The 19,640-nt window shown below is 46.8% G+C and overlaps 1 protein-coding gene across 1 annotated transcript in view; it reads left to right on the top strand.

Annotated features, from left to right (window-relative positions):
* The first annotated feature begins 2,327 nt into the window (after nt 1–2,327).
* The window catches only part of EFNB2 (ephrin B2), a 40,151-nt gene continuing 22,838 nt past the window's right edge, over nt 2,328–19,640 (top strand). Inside the window, exon 1 of the mRNA XM_036893671.2 lies at nt 2,328–2,491. Within this exon, the coding sequence (XP_036749566.1) occupies nt 2,370–2,491 (122 nt within the window). The 5' untranslated portion in view covers nt 2,328–2,369. The remainder of the gene's footprint in view (nt 2,492–19,640) is intronic.

The following is a 19,640-nucleotide window of genomic DNA, read 5'->3' as shown; positions in this document are numbered from 1 at the left end:
CTTGATTTACTAAAACTGGAAGCCAGGGCTATTTTCAGACAATGCTAATTTCCTTTATTTCCTCTAGTCTACTTGGAGAGAGGATATAAGAACTAAGAAGTCACAATTTAAGTTTCACACTCAAGTTTGCTAAGTTTGAAAAGTGGTACTGAGATACTCAGCTTTAGTTCTTTTAAAAGATCGTTAAGCTAGCTTTATTATTTCAAATGAATTAGATGTTTTGAGCTAATTTTAAAAGACTACTTTTTCACTCTTGTGACGTTTTATGAATAATACTGTCTGCTCCTTCCTGGTTTTTTAGTCGTCCTGGGAATTGGCCGAAGATTTCGGCCAAATCGGTTGGTTTCCAGTCTTTAAGACTTTTCAAAAAAAGTATTTGGAGGCTTATTCGAAAGTAGTAATTGCGTAAAAGAAAGTCGTTTCCTTTAAATCTATTTGGAGTAATATGGATGTATTCGGTACCTCGCGTGCCTTAATGTTTTAGATCTAGTTTACAAATTTTTAACACTTCCAGTTGAACTGTACATTAACTTGTTTCGAAAAACGAACACTCAATGTAGCATAAACATCTTCAAAATTTGTTAGAATAGTGAAAGAAAAAACTAGTAAGCATCCAGGAGATGTTTTGGTATGTATTTTAAATTTAGCTTAGTGGATAATTCTGCTGCAAAAGTAGTTTAGAGAAATACTGTCCGTTTCGTTGCGTTTGAAATATTAAATCTGGCGTACACAGGATTCTTCAGCATCTTGCAGGGATGCGGCATATTTCTCTTTTTTCAAACGTTGAGTTGTGCAAGTGGTACCGGCTGTATTTCTGCCGAGTCCTGCGCGCCGTGGTTCATTCACCAAGGTCTCTGGGCTCGGCGCGCGGAATCGCGCGGTGGGGCCCCGCAGCCGCTAGTGGGCGCTGTGGGTCCGTGGAAGCCGGCGAGCCGCGTCCCAGCCGCTCGACGCGGGCACTTCTCCCAGGACCCAGGGAACAGTTCCTGCCACCGCTCCATTCGGCGCTATTTGTCACCGTTACCCCCTGAATTCCCGGTCACCTTGGGGACGCCTGAGTGTATCTCGGAAACCAATCAAGGAAAGGGTCCCGCGGACGCCTGTCGGTGCCGCCCGGGCGGGAAGTGAGCGCCGCAGAGCGAGCACGACTGAGGCCCGGGGTCGTCACGCAGCGTCCAGCCCGCTGACAGGTCGGCCCCGGTTCCTTTCGGTACCGAAACCATGTGCGAGGCGCGTCGCCCGGAGGCCTGGCCGGGAGGCGAAGAGATGCGCGTGAGGGCTGCGCTAGGTCCGAGGGGAGCGGACTCTGCGTTATGGGAGGAGCCGCGGGGACCGGGGACCGCGGCCCGCTCTGCGGGGAAAGTTTCGACGTTGTCCCTCCATTGAAGTCGGGGCACTTGCCAGGCAGGAAGGGCGCGGGGACAGGTGGCCCCGCTCCCCCGTGGCCCGCCCTGCAGGCCCGCAGAGCCACTCCGGGGGCGCGGGTGCACGCGCAGCCCCAGCTGAGTCCCTGGCTCCGCTCCCGCCGCCGCCGGGGCGGGGGCGGGACTCACCTGTCAGCCGGCGCCCCGCCTCGAGGCACCCAATGCCGGGCGGGGGTGGCTGACGGACGGGCGGGATGCCCAACCCGCGAGAGGCTGCGGCGCGGAGACCAATGGGAGGCGCGGCGCGGGGCGGGGCCCCACGTTTATAGTGCTCTGACAGCGCGCCGGCGGCGCTGACTCTCCTCGGCGGGGACGGCGGCTCCGGCTGGAGTGAGGAGCCGCGCGCACAGCCGGTCCCGGCGCCCTCCCCGCACACAAAGGCTCGCGCGCGTTAGCCGCCCGCGGCGGGGACCGAGTCCTCCTGCCTGCTCCGCGGGCCAGGAGACACAAGGCCTGGGGAAGCTCCCTCGCGCCCGGAGGCGCCCCTCGCCGCTCCGCGCCCCGGGACATGGAACCGCGCCGACGCGGCGCCCGCACGCTCGGGCCACGGCCCGCCCCCCTGGATTTATAGTGCGAAGCGGCCCTGCTCGGGGCACAGCGCCCGTCGCCCGCGCGTCGTTTCCGTCTTTGTGTCCCGGCCGCGCGCCCTCCCCACCGCCCGCGCCCGGCACCCTGGAGTCGCACGGGAGCCGGCCGGCCGAGCTGCGTCCGGCGCGGCGACCCGGAGCCCCGAGCCCGCCGCGCCGCCGCGCCCCGCGCCTGCGCTCCCGCCCCGCGCCCTGAGGGCCCCGAGGGAGCGCCCCCGCCTCGGAGACCGCTGGAGCTGCTCGGCGCGCCCCGGAGCTGCCTGCGGTCTCCGCCTTTTCTGCGCGTTGGATTGGGGCCCCAGGCCCGCGCCCCGTCTCTCCGCCGCCCGGAGTGCGCGGAGCTGGGAGCGGCTTGACCATGGCCGCGAGGAGGGACTCCGTGTGGAAGTACTGCTGGGGAGTTTTGATGGTTTTATGCAGAACTGCGATTTCCAGATCGATAGTTTTAGAGCCCATCTATTGGAATTCCTCGAACTCCAAGTAAGTGGTGTCCGCGATCCCCCGGGGTCCGCCGCGCGCACCATCCGGGCGGGAGGAAGGGTCGGGCTGCAGAGCCTCGCAGCCTGTTTCTGGAGCCTCGGGTGCCCCCGCACCACCCAGTCCCCTGTCCCCCATTTCCGCCTTATTGCACTTGGCGACTTTTCTCTCGGCTTTCTAGCCAGGGTGCCGGCCCTAAGGGACGCCCTCCCCACCTTCCATTTCCCCGTCAGCTTCTCGGCTCTAAAAAGCCCCTGGAGGCTCGCGTGTCAGGTCCGGGTAGGTGTCCGATGGCGGTACATGACCCTCGCTTCTTTTCGAAGACGGAGAACAAGGCCACAGACAGGGCTGGCCCGCGTGCAGGCCCTGCGGGCTCCGGGCAGAGGCGGGGATGCTGCGCTCCCGAGGATCCCCGGAGTCGGTCCGGCCCCCGCGGGTGGGCGGCGGCGGCGGCGGGCGCGGGGCAGCGGAGCGCCCGCCGAACCGAGCCTGTGGTCCTTGGGCCGCCCTCAGCGCCCCGGAGCCCGCGCGCCTAGGCGCCGCCTGCCCGGGGATGCGCGGGGAGCTGGGCTGCTCCGCGGGAGAACCAGGAGGCGAGCCCTCTCCACATGCCCGGGGACTGGACTTAGCGTCTACGGGGAGGCCTCTCCCTTCGTTTCCAAACCAATGGCCCCGAACTCTATGAGATCCCGAGAGCCGACTTGATTTTTAAGGACGCGTTTTGCAAAAGCGTAAGGCCCTGCCCAGGCGACACCGTTCCTGAAGCCCTCGCGCTTGGGATGCCTGGGCAGGGGTGGGATCTTTTATCAGACAGCGCAGCCGGGGGGAACGGCAGGCCTTCGGAGATCAAGTGCGAGCCACCAGAGCACATCTGGGATTTAGAAAAGGCGATCCATCCCTAAATCCATGTGGCCACGACTCCTAATTAGCCATCTACGCATTCAGTATTGTGTATTACCTCATTCTCGGGATACATTTCGATTTAGCCAAAAGTATTTTACAGAACCATGGAATGTTAGTCGTGGGAAACTTGGAGAAAGTATGGAGACATCGGCTGTTCCTGAGATCAGAAATAAAGTCAGTGACCTAATTGAGCTTGAGCAAGTTGGCCGTGGATTTAATAAAGAATAAAGAGCAAAGAGATGGGGGATTAATTTAGAAAGCACATCTTAATTAAAGAATTATACCCACTCTCTTAAAAGTGGTAAATTACAAATTTACCAACATGTTTACCAAGAACTCCCTGTTACAAAGGCAAGAAACGTCACAGCTGTAAATCGGATAAACAGAAATTCTTGCAGGATGTATACTATGCCAGATGGCATTTACGAGCGCCGCTCAAACTTAAAAGTTACTCAATGTAGCCCCCCTCCGTGTAGCCTGATCTTGCATGGCCTTTATTGCCTTAACGTAAGATGCTGTATTTGCTGAGAAAGTAGAGGCAATGACATCTTCACACAGAAACCGAATCCTGAGGCACCAGGGGGTGCGGGAAAGTGCCGGGCTGGGTCCCGCGCGCCGCAGCCGGGTCCAGCGATGCGAGCCGGGCCGGTAATGGGCCGGGAGCGGGGACGAGGCCGGCCAGTGTCGCCTTGCGCCTACAGAGGTCACTCTAACACGCGCAGTGCTCGCGGCGCCGGCCTCACCCCTTCCCCCAGGCTGACTGCTCCTCTCCACTTGGCGCTGTTCCCTGACCGACGGTCTTGAGGGGCCGATTCCGCCTCCCCACCCCTCCCCCCACCGTCAGGACCTAATGTTTATATTTAAGTCTTACATAAGTAAATTCCCATTAAACCCTCCAGCGCCCAGCTCAGTATATGTATTTCTATATTAACTGTTAGTTGGTGTGTTTTGGGGAGAAGGATTAGAAATACCTTCTCAGAAAAAAAAAGTAGAGAAATAATTATTTCAACCTAAGGTTTAGACATTAACGACATTAACATCTTATTTTTCTAATATGTGGCAGAGGGGCAGGAGAGGAGAATGGTATTTCCTTACCATCCTGATGATAAGGGTTAATCTGTTTTTCTGAGCCGTGTCCATAGATTTACAGACCTGCTGGAGGGAGGCCTGAATTTTGGAGAAGCCTGCCTTCCCTGCCCTGATGCCTCTGTTGGCCTGCCTGCTGCCGTCCTCAGGAGTAGAATTTCTTTTAAATTCTCATGATAATGGCCTGCCCTGGAGGACTGGATAATTTGTCCCTGGAAAAGGTCTACTTAGTAAAGTATGCAGCTGAATGCTAGCTTGAGAGATCAGAAAGGTTTCTTCCTGGAGAAATGATATCAAAGAGCCTTTTCTAAGTTTGAGATGAATAAAAACCCTGGAGCCAAAGAGTAGCTCTATTTGGGGAAGTTGTATGTTTATTTTCAGGGAAAAGTTTCAGTCAATAAATGTGATGTGGCAGGAAGGTAATTAAATGCCCTGAAGTTTCACATCAGTTCATATGAACTAAGGAACAATTCATTTGTAAAGAAGCAACATCAGTAATTAGATTTGTTTCATTCGAGGTCAGCTTTTTTAGCAGGTGGTCGACATAGGGAGCTTGAAGCAGCTGTTGGATACAGGGTCCAGAAAATCCTTTGTAAATTCACTGTCTTCATCACTGCTTTAATCACACTGCCTGCTGCTCACATCCCTGAGAGTTTATGCAGCATCAAAAGAAGTTCTGTATACCAAGATATTAGCCACTGGCCTGTCAGTGAATCATTCATTCTCTCCGCATCCATAGGCTCTGCAGAGTTGCATCAGTTGTAGCCATTGAGGTTGTTTAGTCTATTTTTTTTTTTTAACTGGGAGAAAATGTTAAAGCTTGGCTTTCATTTCCAATTAACATTTCATTAGAACACTTTTTTCCAAGCATGGTGTTTGTGCCAAAATAAAAGAGCTCTTTTTCTACAAATATTAATTTCACTTTAGAGTGAACCAACTCGATATTAGTATGATGTTCTAAAATGAATTACATGGACTTTGTTGAAAATTTCAATTGAGAATTAAGCTTGTACGTCTAGGGGTGCTGTTCTCTGTGTACCACATACTAGTTAGTCAAGGCATTTTCCTTTTCCCATGTCATTTCCCCCTACATAATACTGAATTCCTGATATTGATTGACTTGATACAAAAGAATGGCTGGATAATATCCAGATAACCTATAATACATGGGCGCCACCACGGTCAGGCTCTGAATAAATACGGACCTGTCAAAGATTGATAAAATAAACTACAATGGATAGTGCTGTTTAAACAGTCCATTCAATGCCATATATAAGCCAGTCTGCCTTCCATTGTGTCTGAAATTCTTATTTTTGTAGGTAAACAAATGCACATTCAGCCCTGATTGAATAGCCCCTTGAACTATGCTCCACAGTTTGCATTTGGGTTAATCTTGTCGGTTTTAATATAGAGAGAAAAAAGGCACAAAGCACCAGGGGTGGAATTGTTAGTGCTTTCACATCCCCATTCCGCACATTTTGTCAGGATGATAAACTATAGGTAATGGACTGTCGCTGTTCCATAGGACAGCCGAACCAGCGAGAGCACAAAGACGGAGCTGACGCGACATCTCACACCGGGCTCAGTAGCCCTCTTTTCAGGCGAGAAGAGAATTTATTTGGGAATCGTGTGTCTAGCTAGGGACTGCACTTTTTAACCTCAGCAATTACGGCTTCAAGCCTCAGAAACAGGAGCCGGAGGTTAAGATGATTTGTTAAGCACTTGGTTCTTAATCTTTCACAAAGCGTAGCTGTTGACACTTGTCCTCACGATGCAAAGAAATGCAAATAAGTCCCAAGATTCCTAAATTGTTCTGACTGTGGTCTGGGAAGACAGGTGAATTAGCTGGCATCCCCAGACCAGCTAAAAACTACAGATTGGATTGCTTTCTCTACTTGGAGTCAACTGAACAATAATTGGTATATTTAGATGACTTATCGTCAGCCCCCCGTCCCCCCGCCGCGGCTCCAAGTGTCCCGAGGTGAATCCTTTGGTTGGTGGAGAGCACAGCAATTACCTTCAGGGACCCAGCGCGGTGGCAGCAGCTGCCTGCTCCCTTGCCTTCCACTGAAATGCTTCAGGTCGCTCCCAGGAGGTAGTGTGACACCTACCTTAGCGCGACGTTTCCCGGGGGCGACTGTCTAATGGGAAACGATTTGCGATCCCAGCTTGACTGCAATGATGCGTCATAGGAATGGGAGTGGCAGCGGGGAGGAAAAGCAGGCTGTCGACCCTCAGTAAAAGAGACATTTTTTAAGGAAGGCTGTTTCTTTAACATTTTATCAAAACTTTATTCTTAAACTGTTCCACTGCAAAGTAAGCAAACGAAGGGCTCTTCCATGGAAAATGATTAAAATGGGGCCCCTCTCTGCCTCATCTCTGCCTCGGTTTGCTGCTGACATAAAGAGCCTGTTTTTCAGGTCACTTATCATACATCTACATAGATTTGCTTATGAGCTCACCCTTTGTGTAGCAAAGTAGAGCCTTAAATAGGAGTGTTCATCTGTTTAAAATATTTTGATTAAAATATGCAGAACCCATAGAACTATAAGCTTCTCCTTCAGGAATTAGCTCTTTCAGGGAAGAGCTCCCTGCAACCTTTTTTTTTCGGGGAGGAATTAGAATGGGGCCGGGAAAGGAATATAAGAAACGCAAAGAAGGAAGGATCGCGAGTGGGACAGTGCGCCAAACAGCTTGGGAAAGCTCCTGTGGCTTCATTGTCTCTCCAGAGCTAACGGATACAAAGACATGAGCAATTCAGCCCTTCTCCCGTGATGGAAAATGTAAGCCGTTGACACGGCTCCCCTGTTTAACTCGTTTAATTCTCATTTTAAATTCAGTACTATACTAGCTGTGTGAACTCTGAAGATTTCTTTAGTAATCCATTTTGTAGTTCCGAATCAAAAACAAAGTGAAAGGGTCTGACACAATTTGCTTTTATTTTTAGGCAAATCAACCCTGGTCATAGTTAATAAGGGGATTACAACCCAGTCTAGGTCTTTACAGATGTAATGTAAATCAAGGGCAGAGTATAAAGAAACTGATCCCCTTTGATTGAAGCATGGTAAAAAGGCATAGAGAAACCAGCAGCAGTAATCTGATTGTATGGCAATAAAACCACCATTTTCTGTCTTTCAGATAAAAATAATGTGGTAAATCCATGCAGTTCATAGGATGTAAAGGCAGATAAAGGGTGAAGCCATGGCAACATATAGATTAGCTTGATGTTGGAAATGACACGTCTCTGAAAGGGCGTAGAAACGGAGGCCCTTGCTCCAGGCTGTTGGCTATTATGTGAGAACCACACAGAGTTGGAAACTAGGATTAGAAAGTATGAAAGCTCTACTTGTGGCCTGGGATGGTTGAAGCAGGGAAGAAAAGCTGCTCAGTTCTTGCTCATTGGTGGCGGATAATATGGTAAAGGTAGATTTCATTGACTGTCTTTTTCAGAGATTGAGATTGGGGCTGATTAAAAGTTCAGATCACTGCAGTTGTGAAGGCCTGCAAGATTTCCCTTTTTAACTCCTGGCCTAACAGCGGCAGCCAATCTGTAGGATTAACTTCCCTCGGCGGTCCTCGCCTTAATCTATTTGGGCTTCAGGCAGGGACATGCTGGGAAGGAACAGAGACCCAGAGGGGCTAGGTAGGACTGGAGTTACATGAAAAGAAAAGAGAGACCTTTTGATTTCAGCCATCTTTCAGAGCCAGGGCCATCTCACACCGCGTGGGAGAAGCAAAGGTAAACATTGCATATTGTCCCTCTCCCTCAGCCAGAGAGCTCTTCTCTGTGTTGTGTCTTTACTACCCTGGAAAGGAATATATAAAAATAAATAAAAGGGGGAATTGAGTTTTCATTCAAATCAGTAGTCATCCAATATGCCCTAACTAGTGCGCTCTATCCAGGTGATATTTTACTCCTAGATGTGAGTTTTGATGTTTGAGTTGAATGGGATGGAGGTCCTTCATATAGATGAGATGATAATAAAAATGTTAGCATTAAGAATAGACAATAACCATGCTGTTGAATCTTAATTGCCCTCTGTCCCAAACAAGCTTGTAAATAAGCTGTACTTTTCTTTTTACCTTCCACACTTTCCAATTTAGGCATTAAACAAAATAAGCCATTGAAGCCATGATTCAGTTACATGCAGAGTGACATCTGCAGTTGGGTCAAGCCAGAAAGGAAATACTTGCTTTATTGTCTCCCATTTGGCGTTTTAGAAAAGTCTCAGCATTTCTTTGGAGAGTCTGAACTCTTGAGACGTGTGTGAGAAACACTCACTGGTCCAAATTCAATGAGTGGACACGGAGTCACAGCGAACAGCGGCGCGAGGCTTTAATGACGGTCTTGCAAGATCGGGTGTCTGGTGGGCAGGCACACCTGGGGAGTTTGGCGCCAATAATTTATCTCCTAGTACGCGAGTCCCTCCCCTGGTTCCTCATTGGCTGAGTACTACAGGGTTCACATTCTTTTCCGGACGTCGCCTAAGCCAGTTATGTCTTTCCTTTACATTTGTCTTAATTTTATTGGTAGGTTTAAAACACTCAAACAGGTATAGCCAGGCCCTTATCAATTCCCCCACCCCCACTCTCAGCCCGGGCAGCTTCCACCACGTGGCCCTTTGTTAATACCTTACTGTTGTGTTTGAACATCCTAGTGGGAATAAATCACACTTAGGTTTTATACTCTTTCCTAGCACGTGGACGCTACTGCAAGCCGCAGACACCCCACGTGTCTTGATGGAGCAGGTCAAGGGGGTTTGGAACAGCAGCATGGGCCTGTTAGATGAACACATTCTGTGGATGTGTGGAGATCTTCGAGAGATCCTGACCCATTTCATTGATTTTCCTCCTAACTCTCAAGCTGACCAGATAGTCTGCTTTGGACTATGGATTTATTGCACTCTTTGACTGCTTTTCTGGTCATTACTATGTAGCTTTTGGAGATTAAAAACATTAAAAAATCATTGCCCAGAGACCTGTTATACCCAGTGCCTGTGTCTCTACCTTTCTCCCTGGCTTTATTCCATAATCTCTATCAAAAGATCCATTGCACTTGTCTAGATTCATCAAAAAGAAGCGCCCCCGTACCTCCTAATTTACAAGCTGGTCACATCCAAGCACCTTGCATTCTGCATTTGACAATGATTGCTAATGGCCCATTCAGCTAAAGTATTTGCTTGTTAACAGGGAACAGAGCATGATAAATGTCCTGCAAGCTTGCGGCCTCCTTCAGCTTTTCAAATGCAGACTGGTGCATATTCATGGCAGGCAAATGACAAAAGAAGAAGCTGAATTGCCCTGGCCTCCAGTTTTCTATCAGGAATGAGGTTAAAGTGATTAAAGAAACATGCGGGAAAGCCCTGCCACTTGTTTACTGCTGTCATCCAACATTGGGCTTTGTGTCCTTCAGCACAGATTTCAGAAATGTTAGAGGTAAGGATGGTTGGATCGGGTGAGCCAGTGGAAAGAGTAGGTGATCAATTATGAGATGTTTTCCATGCACATGGAGTGCCAGGTAGACCTATTTCTGTTGCTCCAACAGAGAATCAGCAGAGGCTCTTATTTTCCTTTTCTTGTATAAATTCAAATATGTAATTCTAGGCCAAAGCATTTTGTGATTGGGGAGTGCATACTTGTTTATTTCAAATGAAAAGCATAGTAGGGGAATGATCCATTAAAGAAAAACAAGTTGTGTCTGCCCTTAGCAATTTGGTAACCAAAATGTGAAGACAACGTTGGCAGTATTAATAGTTTGCTATGGCCTTTTTCTAAAGTGTGGACAGGGAACCCTCTCACAGCTCCGTGGTGGACATTCAGGGCCCTGGGAAGGAACCACAGGTGATCTGCCTTGCTTTGAAACTTCGTTTTCTTCAGTACTATAGATTCTTCTTGTTTTTTATTTCCAGTTACTAAACAGTCCAGTTCATTTTCTTGATTTAAATTCGGTTCCATCCAGTGTTAATTACAGCCCTAATGGTGTGGGTCTTCCAGTCTAGTTAAGTCCCCATTGCCCCCCGGCGTGACTCTGCCTTTTCAGGCACAGATTCTTCCCTATCACCCAGAATCGATGAGTGCTACTCATTTGTGAAACTGGTAGAGTCAATGTGTTTGTTACATTAGAGGAAAGTGATTACAGACAGTCCTGGGGCTTGGGCTGGTGGGTGGCTGTGTGTGTGTGGTGCGCTCCCTCTGCTGCCCCCCGCCCTTTCTGCGCCCCTGCAGGATGCTGAACCTCTTTACAGGTTACAGCCTCTGACCCGCAGAGTCAGGGTATCTGAAATGTCCCCTTCCAGCCTGGCCTCTGCATGTTGTACTCCAGCTGAGGAACCCCAGGCACAGTGTGGTCCCCCCTCTGAGAATGTCCGTCCTGTTCTTCCCACCAGTTAGGCTGGCTCCTTGGCCTGAAAACATCTGGCCCAGTCTGAACCGCCTACTAAGTGCCAGTCAGTGGTCAAGGCCAGCTCAGAATGTGTCTACCTGCAGAAGAAATGAGAAAATACCTGTTTTTGTTTACCAGTCAGAACCATATTTTGGGTACATTTTAGATAAAAACAAGCTCTCCTAAGCCGTACACCCCCTTTCTCTCTGGGAAACTGAATCTTCACTATAACCCTGTCTAATAAAGTTCAGTTTCCCCTACATGAGTTTCTTTATATGATGTAGATCAGGCAAAATTTCTTTACATCTTTTCTCAGTAATCCCACAGCACTTTAGTTAAATACCTATGATATAGGAGGAACATTAAACACTGCACTGTCATGATTCATGTGCAGGTCTTAATCCCTTTCACCGCCCTCCCTGGCCTTAAAAGGCAGGGATGAGACTGTTTCATTTCTTCAGTCTACCTACCAGCCAGCACTGACATCCAATAGGTGTTCCTCAGGTGAACAGACAACCCAGCTGTGTGTCTGTGGCTGCCTGTGTGTATTAACATACCACGTGCTCCTGAGCTCTACGCTTGGAACAGCGGCTCTAGCGCGTCCGTCCGAATCACCTGCGGGGCCTGTTAAAACAGGATTGCTGGGCCCTGCCCCAGAGTTTCGGATTCCTGAGGTCTGGGTGACACTTGAAATTTACATTTCTAACAAGCTCTCAGCTGATGCTGCTGGTCTGAGACCACACCTTGAGAAAGCCATTGCCCTAGATCAACGTTTTTTTGGAAAAAGAAATCAGCATTAGATCCTCCTCCTCTGAAAGGCTGTTTTGGGACCTCTGAAGGAATCAGCGGTCCTTGCCTTCCGCTGTCTGCCCCCATTCGTGCTTTGCTGGAGACCACAGGGGTCATCTAGATCACAGTGGAGAATTCATTGATTTATTCAACATGTATTGACTGTGTGCCTGTTACTAAGCTCTGAGAACCAAAAGGTACAGTCTGTACCCTCAAGAGACTTAAATCCTGAAGTGAGAAGAGGGAATCCCCAGTGGACGCAGCCGCCATTCGTGCCGCAGTGCATGGGAGCCCAGCGCAGTGGCCACAGGAAGGGTATGGCATTCCTCCAGGAGGGGCGACGGGATTCAGCCCAGGGGAGGGAAACTGAGCCTTGGGAGACATCAGGCTCTCCCAGCAAGGTCACAGTGGCTCTTGGAAATGAAGAACACCATAAGCAAGTGGAAGTGATAATGTTTCAGCTAAGGGCAATGTGGGTCTGTAAAGTGTACATCTGTGAGCAGCTACATTATTTCATGCGATTTCATATGTCCAAGCAAGGTTCAAAGATGCATCCCACAAATGAAACAGGTAGACCCTGCGGGACGCTAACCCAGTGAAGCGGGCTGCCTTTTTAATACGAGAGCCGGAGTACCTGTTTGTTTCCAAATGTGATAATGATGGTAAAGCTGGGCAGTCCGATAAAGCAAAGACAGCTGGGCAAGTGTTAGCTAAAAGTACATGATTTGGAATCTGGCTGTTTGAACCCAATCCCATCTGAGAAGTTTTTTTAGCTGTGTAATAATAGAGTATCCTCTATGACTCAGTTGTCCCATGTCTAAAATGAGGACAATAATCTAATAGTACTGAGTAAAAGTAATAAAATTGTGGTCAGGATTTTAAGTTGAGCTTTGTGCTTGGCACAATGAAGCAATAAATGTCAGCTATTGTTAATAAAAATTAATTGAATCTCTACTGTGTGTTTGGCTATGGTTCAGTTTGCCTTCCACATACAGATGCAGAATAAATAAAAATAAAATTAATAAAGATTATAGCATGGCAGTCACCTTTTAAAGTATCTGATGTTATATTGTTTTTCATTCATCTGCCAGACTTCTGTTCATTCTTAAGACTCCTCTGCTCTATGAAGCACGTTTTTCTTTCCTTTCTATAAATCAGATGTTCTTTGCTCCCTACCCCTGAGCGTTGTAACATTTATAACCATGGGCATGCTCATTCACCTTTTCCATCACGGACTGAGGGAGTCCTGGGCTCTGACCCACTTTGTGTATTCTAGTACAGGTGAAGGCAAGAGATTGGGTTGTTGAACTCATACACGAATGCAAACTGTAGGGGTGGGCATTGTAGCGTTTTCTGATTAATATTACATGCTATTTCTTGTTTAGAAACCTGGTGACAGGTTGTTTCATTTAACAAGTTGTATATAGCACTTACTGTGGACCAGCTGCTGTTGTTAACCGCTCTACAAATACCCACTCATTAAACCTTCGTAGTAACAATCTTGAGGGAGGTACTTTTATGATCCCTGTAAGACCAATGGGGAAACCAAGGCACAGGCTGGTTAACGAACTTACCCAAGGCTGTATCGCTAATCAGTGGTACAATCTGCATTTGAACCCAGTTACAGGACTCTGGTTCTTGAATCCCACCTCTTAATGCTCTGTTGCTTTTTCTTCTGCTGTTGTATGTGGGTAACTGTAAAGCGCGTGGTCAATGGGCATGATTAAGGGTACATTTGCTCAAGGCAGAACATACAAGGTGGATAAAAAGGAAGTTTTGGGTATAATTCTTCCCTGGTCCATCTTGACTCATATAGTCTTTCCTGTGACAGACGTGCAGTTCTAAGTGAATCCTTTGAATCTTTAATAACAAGGTTCTACCCAATGGAAACTAGGCAGTTATGAAATTATATAATATTACTGCTTTGACTGAATATCCTTTCCTTCTAATTTTCCTTTTAAAAATTTAAGTGTTTGGTCATTTCATTGCTGGGAGAAAAAGGGGTCAGATTTTCAAGGAGAATTGCATTTGGTTAGATGCTGAGCATGTGTCAAACTAAGGAGATAGTCTGACATCTTTTTTAGAGTCTAGTCACAATTAAATGCCATTTTATTTTGGATTTTGGGATCTGTGCCAGCTTCCAGCTTGTCAGAGCTGAGAAGACTCAAATCAAGTCCAGGCCTATTTCTACGGCAAACTGGGATTCTGGCTTCTTGCCCGTGGATTCATTCAGCGCATCCCATCTGGCTTTTGATGTTCTGCAAGTTTGGAGTGGTTTGTTTCAGGAAGCTGGGCAGCCTGGGCTTCTCTTGCCGCCAGAGAGAACCTCTCCGTTTGCATTCTCCCTGGACTCACCATCTTTTTACCTGTTGGCCTAGCAGCCAGCCGCGGTCTCAGACAAGCAGACCCTCCCTCCCCTCAGAGCTCAGAGCTCCTCATCTCGCGTTAGCCAGTGCCCTTCAGGTTAATTCAGTAGCAGCCTCTTTGAATAGCCAGGGTATTTAACTTTTGGTGTGCTTCTGTGTTTTGGTCAAGTTAATTCCAGGCTGTTTGTGGTGATCAAGCAAGGAGCATATTGCCTATAAAGTTAAAATGGCGCACCATGAGATACATAGTGTAGGGGATCTGTGTGGAAGTCAGTAATTCAGTCCCTTCTTCCGCCTTTGTGGTGGTTGCAGCGCTGACGTGGCTGCCAGGTAGACTGCTTGGTTTCCCTTACCTCTCTTCTTCCCCCACCAAGCTATGACAGATGGCAGGAAATGTCTCGTGGTATCTGCCCACCCACAGCAGAGTATCCCTGCCCCTGCCCTGGGGCCCGGGAAGAGAGAAGTGTCCAGGAGGCAGTGTTTAGGGGGTTGTAAGGTGATTGAACACAGCCTTTTAAATGGTGGTGGTGGACTGACACTTGACGGGCAAGGGGAACATCTTCTTGTATCAATAGAGAACAAAGAGGGTTCTGTCTCTTAACCCTTATTGAAGTTTTCATTCTATGATTACAGAAACACCTATCCAGCACCCATTCTGTGCAAGGCCCGGGGATAAACAGCCAACTGAGTCTTCCAACTCTAGCGGAAAGACCTGGAACTGGACCCCCTCGTGAGCACTCTCTCAGTGCTGTATCCCCCACTAAAGGGGGAGGTTTCATTTGCCTGTAAAACAAGGGTACATTGTCTTTATAAATAGGCAAAATTCTTTGAAGTTAAAAAAAAAAGAGTGGTGATAGGAAGGCTTGATAGGAAAGATATACCCTAACTGGGTAGAGTGAGATACCGCAGTGCACTTAAGATCTGAATTCCATTTCTTGGAGTTTTTAAATGCCAGCTCACTCCCTGTACGATTTACATAGACCTTTCATCTCTGTGATTTTCCCACTCAGGTAGGTGAGCAAATGGTTCTCCACACTTAGATCTAACACAACAGAAAACCAGCTAGAAATGCCCTCTGAATTTCTTTCTATGTGAAAGCCATTTCTGTCTCTGGTACCTCACCAGAATAAATAACAAAGAGTTCCACCTTCCTTTATAGACTCCTGCTAAAAGCATGGTTTGGAACAAGACCGTACAGGTGCAAACAAATTACAGTTGGGCAAGCATCTCTACCGTCTCTTGCCTGGGAGGGTTATGAAATACTCCTTACGCTAAAGGAGCCGGCGTGACAAGGGCTGGCCCCAGTGAGTCACTCCCCTCCACCCTCCCCCTGCACCTCGCAGCTCCCAGCCCTACATTCCAAGTCCCCCAGTTTTGCCTGACCTGGCTGCAGAACTCTTGGGTGATTATTTTTTTTGGTGGGGGTGGGGGTAGTTTTGAGACACAGGGTGATTAGATCAGTTCCATAAGTAACCTCTCTTTTTTTTTTGTTTTGAGGTAGGTGGTTAATTTTTGGTTTTAATTCCATGGCAGACATCATCAAGTCCCTGTGAACCTGTGAACAGGAAACAGTGATAGCTGACATCACACCTTTAAGGTTTGCCTTAGGGGTGAAGATACCTCTTTAAACTCAGCTTGTCCTTCTGTGAATTGGAGGTTTTATTACAGTGAAAATCATGGTACAGATAAAAATTAAACAAATACTTGTGTTATTTTCCTGAAAGAAAGTTCAAACTATGAGAATATTATCTTTAAGCCTTTTAAAATAAAATGTACTCCAGTCACCAGTGTTTCGAGCATTATATCACCTATGGAAAACAAGATTAACATCAAAAGGAGTCAGTTTTCATTCAATTGTGTAGCATTGGGGGCCATGAAATTTAATATTATTTTGACTTGTACAGTAATTGTAGAATGACAGAGGGAAATGGATTAAGATTAAATAAAAGTATACAGGGCTGCATACAGACTTTTAAGTCCAAGTTGAGGCCTTTGGGTCACAAATGGGGCCCTCGTTTGTCCACTGCAGATTAGGATTTCATACGTAAAACTTCAGTCTGTAGTTTAATACTTTCTTCAAGTGTTTGCAAAATGAAGCGGCCAGCAGACTGTCGCCTCACCTTGAAGAGTTGCTGAACTGGTTTGTGACACACAGGCTCCCAGCGTGTTTGAATGAATGTGCTTCTCGTCTTTCCTTTTCTTGAAAAGGTTTTGCTTGTCATTGGCATGAAGTTTGAAAAGCATACCCCCACACACATACTTTAATGGTCCCAAATTGTATAACCTGCTTTTATGCCCCTTTTTCTTTCCCTTGAATAAATCAGGTTCATGTTGCAGATGATATTTGTTTTGGAAAAGTGTGAAAGAAGTGGCACCTGTGAAAACAAGCATTGTCTCCATACCATCCACATTCGAATAAGGCAGAAAGTGTCAGTTAAAGCCTCCAATTACTACCTTATTTCTCAGAGGTTTAAAGCCACAGAGAAGGTAGTAGTGCACTGGCTGGAAGTTTTAAGGTAATTACTTGCAACTCCAAGCAGGGGTATCTGGTAACCTCACTCTGTATAAACCTGACACCTTAAACTACACCCCACTCTCTCTCTGGTTTCAGGATAAGTGTGTGCAGAAACTTGTTCTGATGTTAAAGTGCAAAAGGGGGCAGTAAAGTGCTATCCACAAAAGAAATTTTTTTCCCCAAGTACTTCTTATGGTCGACATTGCCAATGTCTTTTGTGGGCCCTGCTTTTATTCATTTTATAACAAACTCTTCTGTTTGGGGCATCAGAGACTACCTTATTAAGCTGCAGCAGCAAGCTAGCATTAAGGCGAAATATTGCAAGACTGAATATCCCGCCTTTTTGTGAAATGTGCCTTGACATTCACATATTCACAAATTTAAGCTGTTCTTCTGGAGACTGCATATTCCCAAGGATGCAGAGCATCTCTGAAAGAAATCTTGGGTTTCTTATTAATGCTGTTCTAGCTCCATAGTGCTGTAGAAGGCCCCCAGGTGCATGGTAAAGGTATGTGTTACAGGTTTGGGCTTATCAAGAGCATCGTGCATCTTTTGCTAGGAGGTAACTAGAGAGACCTGCCAGTTACAGCAAAGCAGCCGAGTCCTTTTCCTCATTCAGAACTTCAGACTGATCAAATTGCAAACTGACCACTTTTTTCTCCCTGCATGCAGCCTTTGACATTTAATTAAAACAAAACAAAAGCATTCTATGGGAAACACGCATTTTTTCCAAAGCATGGTAAAGTCAAAGAGTACTTAATACAGAACTCTGGCTTGCAAATAAACAAATTATATGATTTGGCGATGCCAACTGCTAAGGTGAACTGTCCCTTAAGCTAGGATTCAGGTTCCCTGAAATGTTAACTGACTCCCAGAGTTGTGCAGTTCAATGATTAAGGATCAATTGTATCTACTGTATATTTCAAAGATTGCTCAGGAACATGGTACAATTTGTTCTTTGAAACTGTGTCTTGAAAATAATGTTCCACTCTAATCCCCAAAGCATTCAATGTTTATTGCAGAAAATTCTGAGAAGCACAGAAAGTTAAAACTCACCTTAAGTCCACCATCCAGTAGCCCAAAGCAGTTTCAGGTAAAGGCCCTGGGTTTGATCATCTATGTATATTTTTGTGTGCGTCTTCAGCAAAATAAGCAGAACAGCATGCTACCTATTGTGTATTATGTTTATTTTTAACTGACATTAGCTGTTTACTTATAATTCATATACATATACTCTAATGATGTATTTTTGAAATGAAAGGAAAAATAAAGCAATTTCCCTGAAAGAACTAATGCCTATTCACTTAGGGATCTTACTCTGCTTGGCTGTTTCCTTCAGAGATAAACCATCACGTGTCGGTGTCCTGTCCCTGCAGTGTGCATAGCAGCAGGTATGCCCGTTACATGAGTACCGTGGTCCTGTTCTCAGGTGGTGGACACCTGCCATTAGTGTGCAGGTATATTAGATACTTAAACTGATTTTTATGTGCTAAAGAGCAAATAGAGGTGGCTCTGGATTTGAGGGGACACTTTTGGAAGCACTGTCATGTCTGGCTCGAGTGGTTTGCCTGGCCCAGTTGTTTGTTTGGACCCAGAAACTGGTCATTCCTGTCTACATCTTTTTATTCTGTGTCAGTTTGGAATTTTTGCATTCAGCTGCAACAGGCTGATTTGCCCTTACTTATGTGTATATACGTAGTTGCCACATTCTTCAATCATTTCCCTCCAAGCACTGTTTCCCTCAGGAGAACCAGGTCTTCTATTTGTCCTGGGTTGGGCCACTCAGTGAAACAACCATTCTTCTAGGTTAACCTGCATATATGGGGCAACCTTGAAGAAAACATGAGAAGTCATTGGACGTTTGTCCTGTGGGGCATGTGTTACAGTTGGGGGCAAATGCAGGAGGAGGTAGGGGACGCAGTAGAAGCAGGGGAAATGGGGCTTAAGTGGGGGGGGTGTAGTTGTCACACCACACAGCTTCCCCCAAGTGGCTTAGCTGCTGGCTTCCTGTGGACATCCCTGTGTTCTTTGGCCAGGTTCGAAAGTCCATCAGGCAACCACTGCCTCCGTCTGATTTCCCAAGCACCCCAAGACCTGGTAATGCAATACTGGTCCCCAGAAGAACCCAGACTTGAGATACCAATGTCTGATGTTCTTGTCTGTCAAAGAAAATTGTGTGCTGTGACCCCTGAACTCCCCAATGGCTGGTTTATGCTTCAGACGCATTATTCTAGCTTTTAAAACAAGTATGGGTTCCTAGGTGTATTAAAACTGTAAAGAAAATTGTGTTGCATAGGGGCTGTTTTATAAAAATGGTTTCTACAGTGATGACTATGACATTGAAATGTCTAATTTAGATTATTAGAGATCTAAGGAGATTACTGAATATCAAGGTCTAATTTAGGTTACTAAAGTGATTCAAAGTATGCCCTGTAGAAGTATTAGAGTCTAGTTTGGTAAATAACTTAAAAACTTGGATTAAGTTTGCTAGGTGATCAGAGGATAAAAACAGATTTTAGTGTCCAGTCATTTCATTTCAGGCAGGTTATCTTTGGAAACTGTACTTAGAGTTTCCAGTTTATTACATATTGTCTCTATATTTGATCCCAAGTCGTCACATCTATTGTCTTGGTTGGGAATGATTCATCGGAAAAACCATAGGAGTTGCCTGTTTTTGCTCCCCCCACCCCACTCCTCTAGGATCCTGGGAAGCCCTGCAGTGAGGAGCCGTCCGGAGCCCCGTGCTCTCCCGACAGGCAGGAGAATGCTGTTCCTGCCCCCGGGAAGAGCAGGGTGCTGCCCTGGCTTCTCGCAGCCTAGTGCAGGGAGGAAAGTAGCCTGGCGACGTTCACTTTCCCAGGTAGGACACGACGTCCTATAGACCTCTGCTTCTGCTGTTTGACTTTTTGTTTACTTTTGCTTTGGATTAGAAGCCAGTAGACTTTATTAAATGACCTCTCTCACCACTTTTAGTTTGGACATAGTTTAGCAAAAACCACATCCCATGTGTGGCATGGGCTGTAACTGTGGAGCTTTTAATCTGCATTCCTTTGGGTTACAAGGTGAATATTGGCTCATCACACAATAAGAAATCTGTATTTGACGTCCACT

The sequence above is a fragment of the Manis pentadactyla genome, chromosome 17 (genome assembly GCF_030020395.1).
Source record: "Manis pentadactyla isolate mManPen7 chromosome 17, mManPen7.hap1, whole genome shotgun sequence".
NCBI lineage: Eukaryota > Metazoa > Chordata > Mammalia > Pholidota > Manidae > Manis > Manis pentadactyla.
This window is presented reverse-complemented; position numbering and strand designations above follow the sequence as displayed.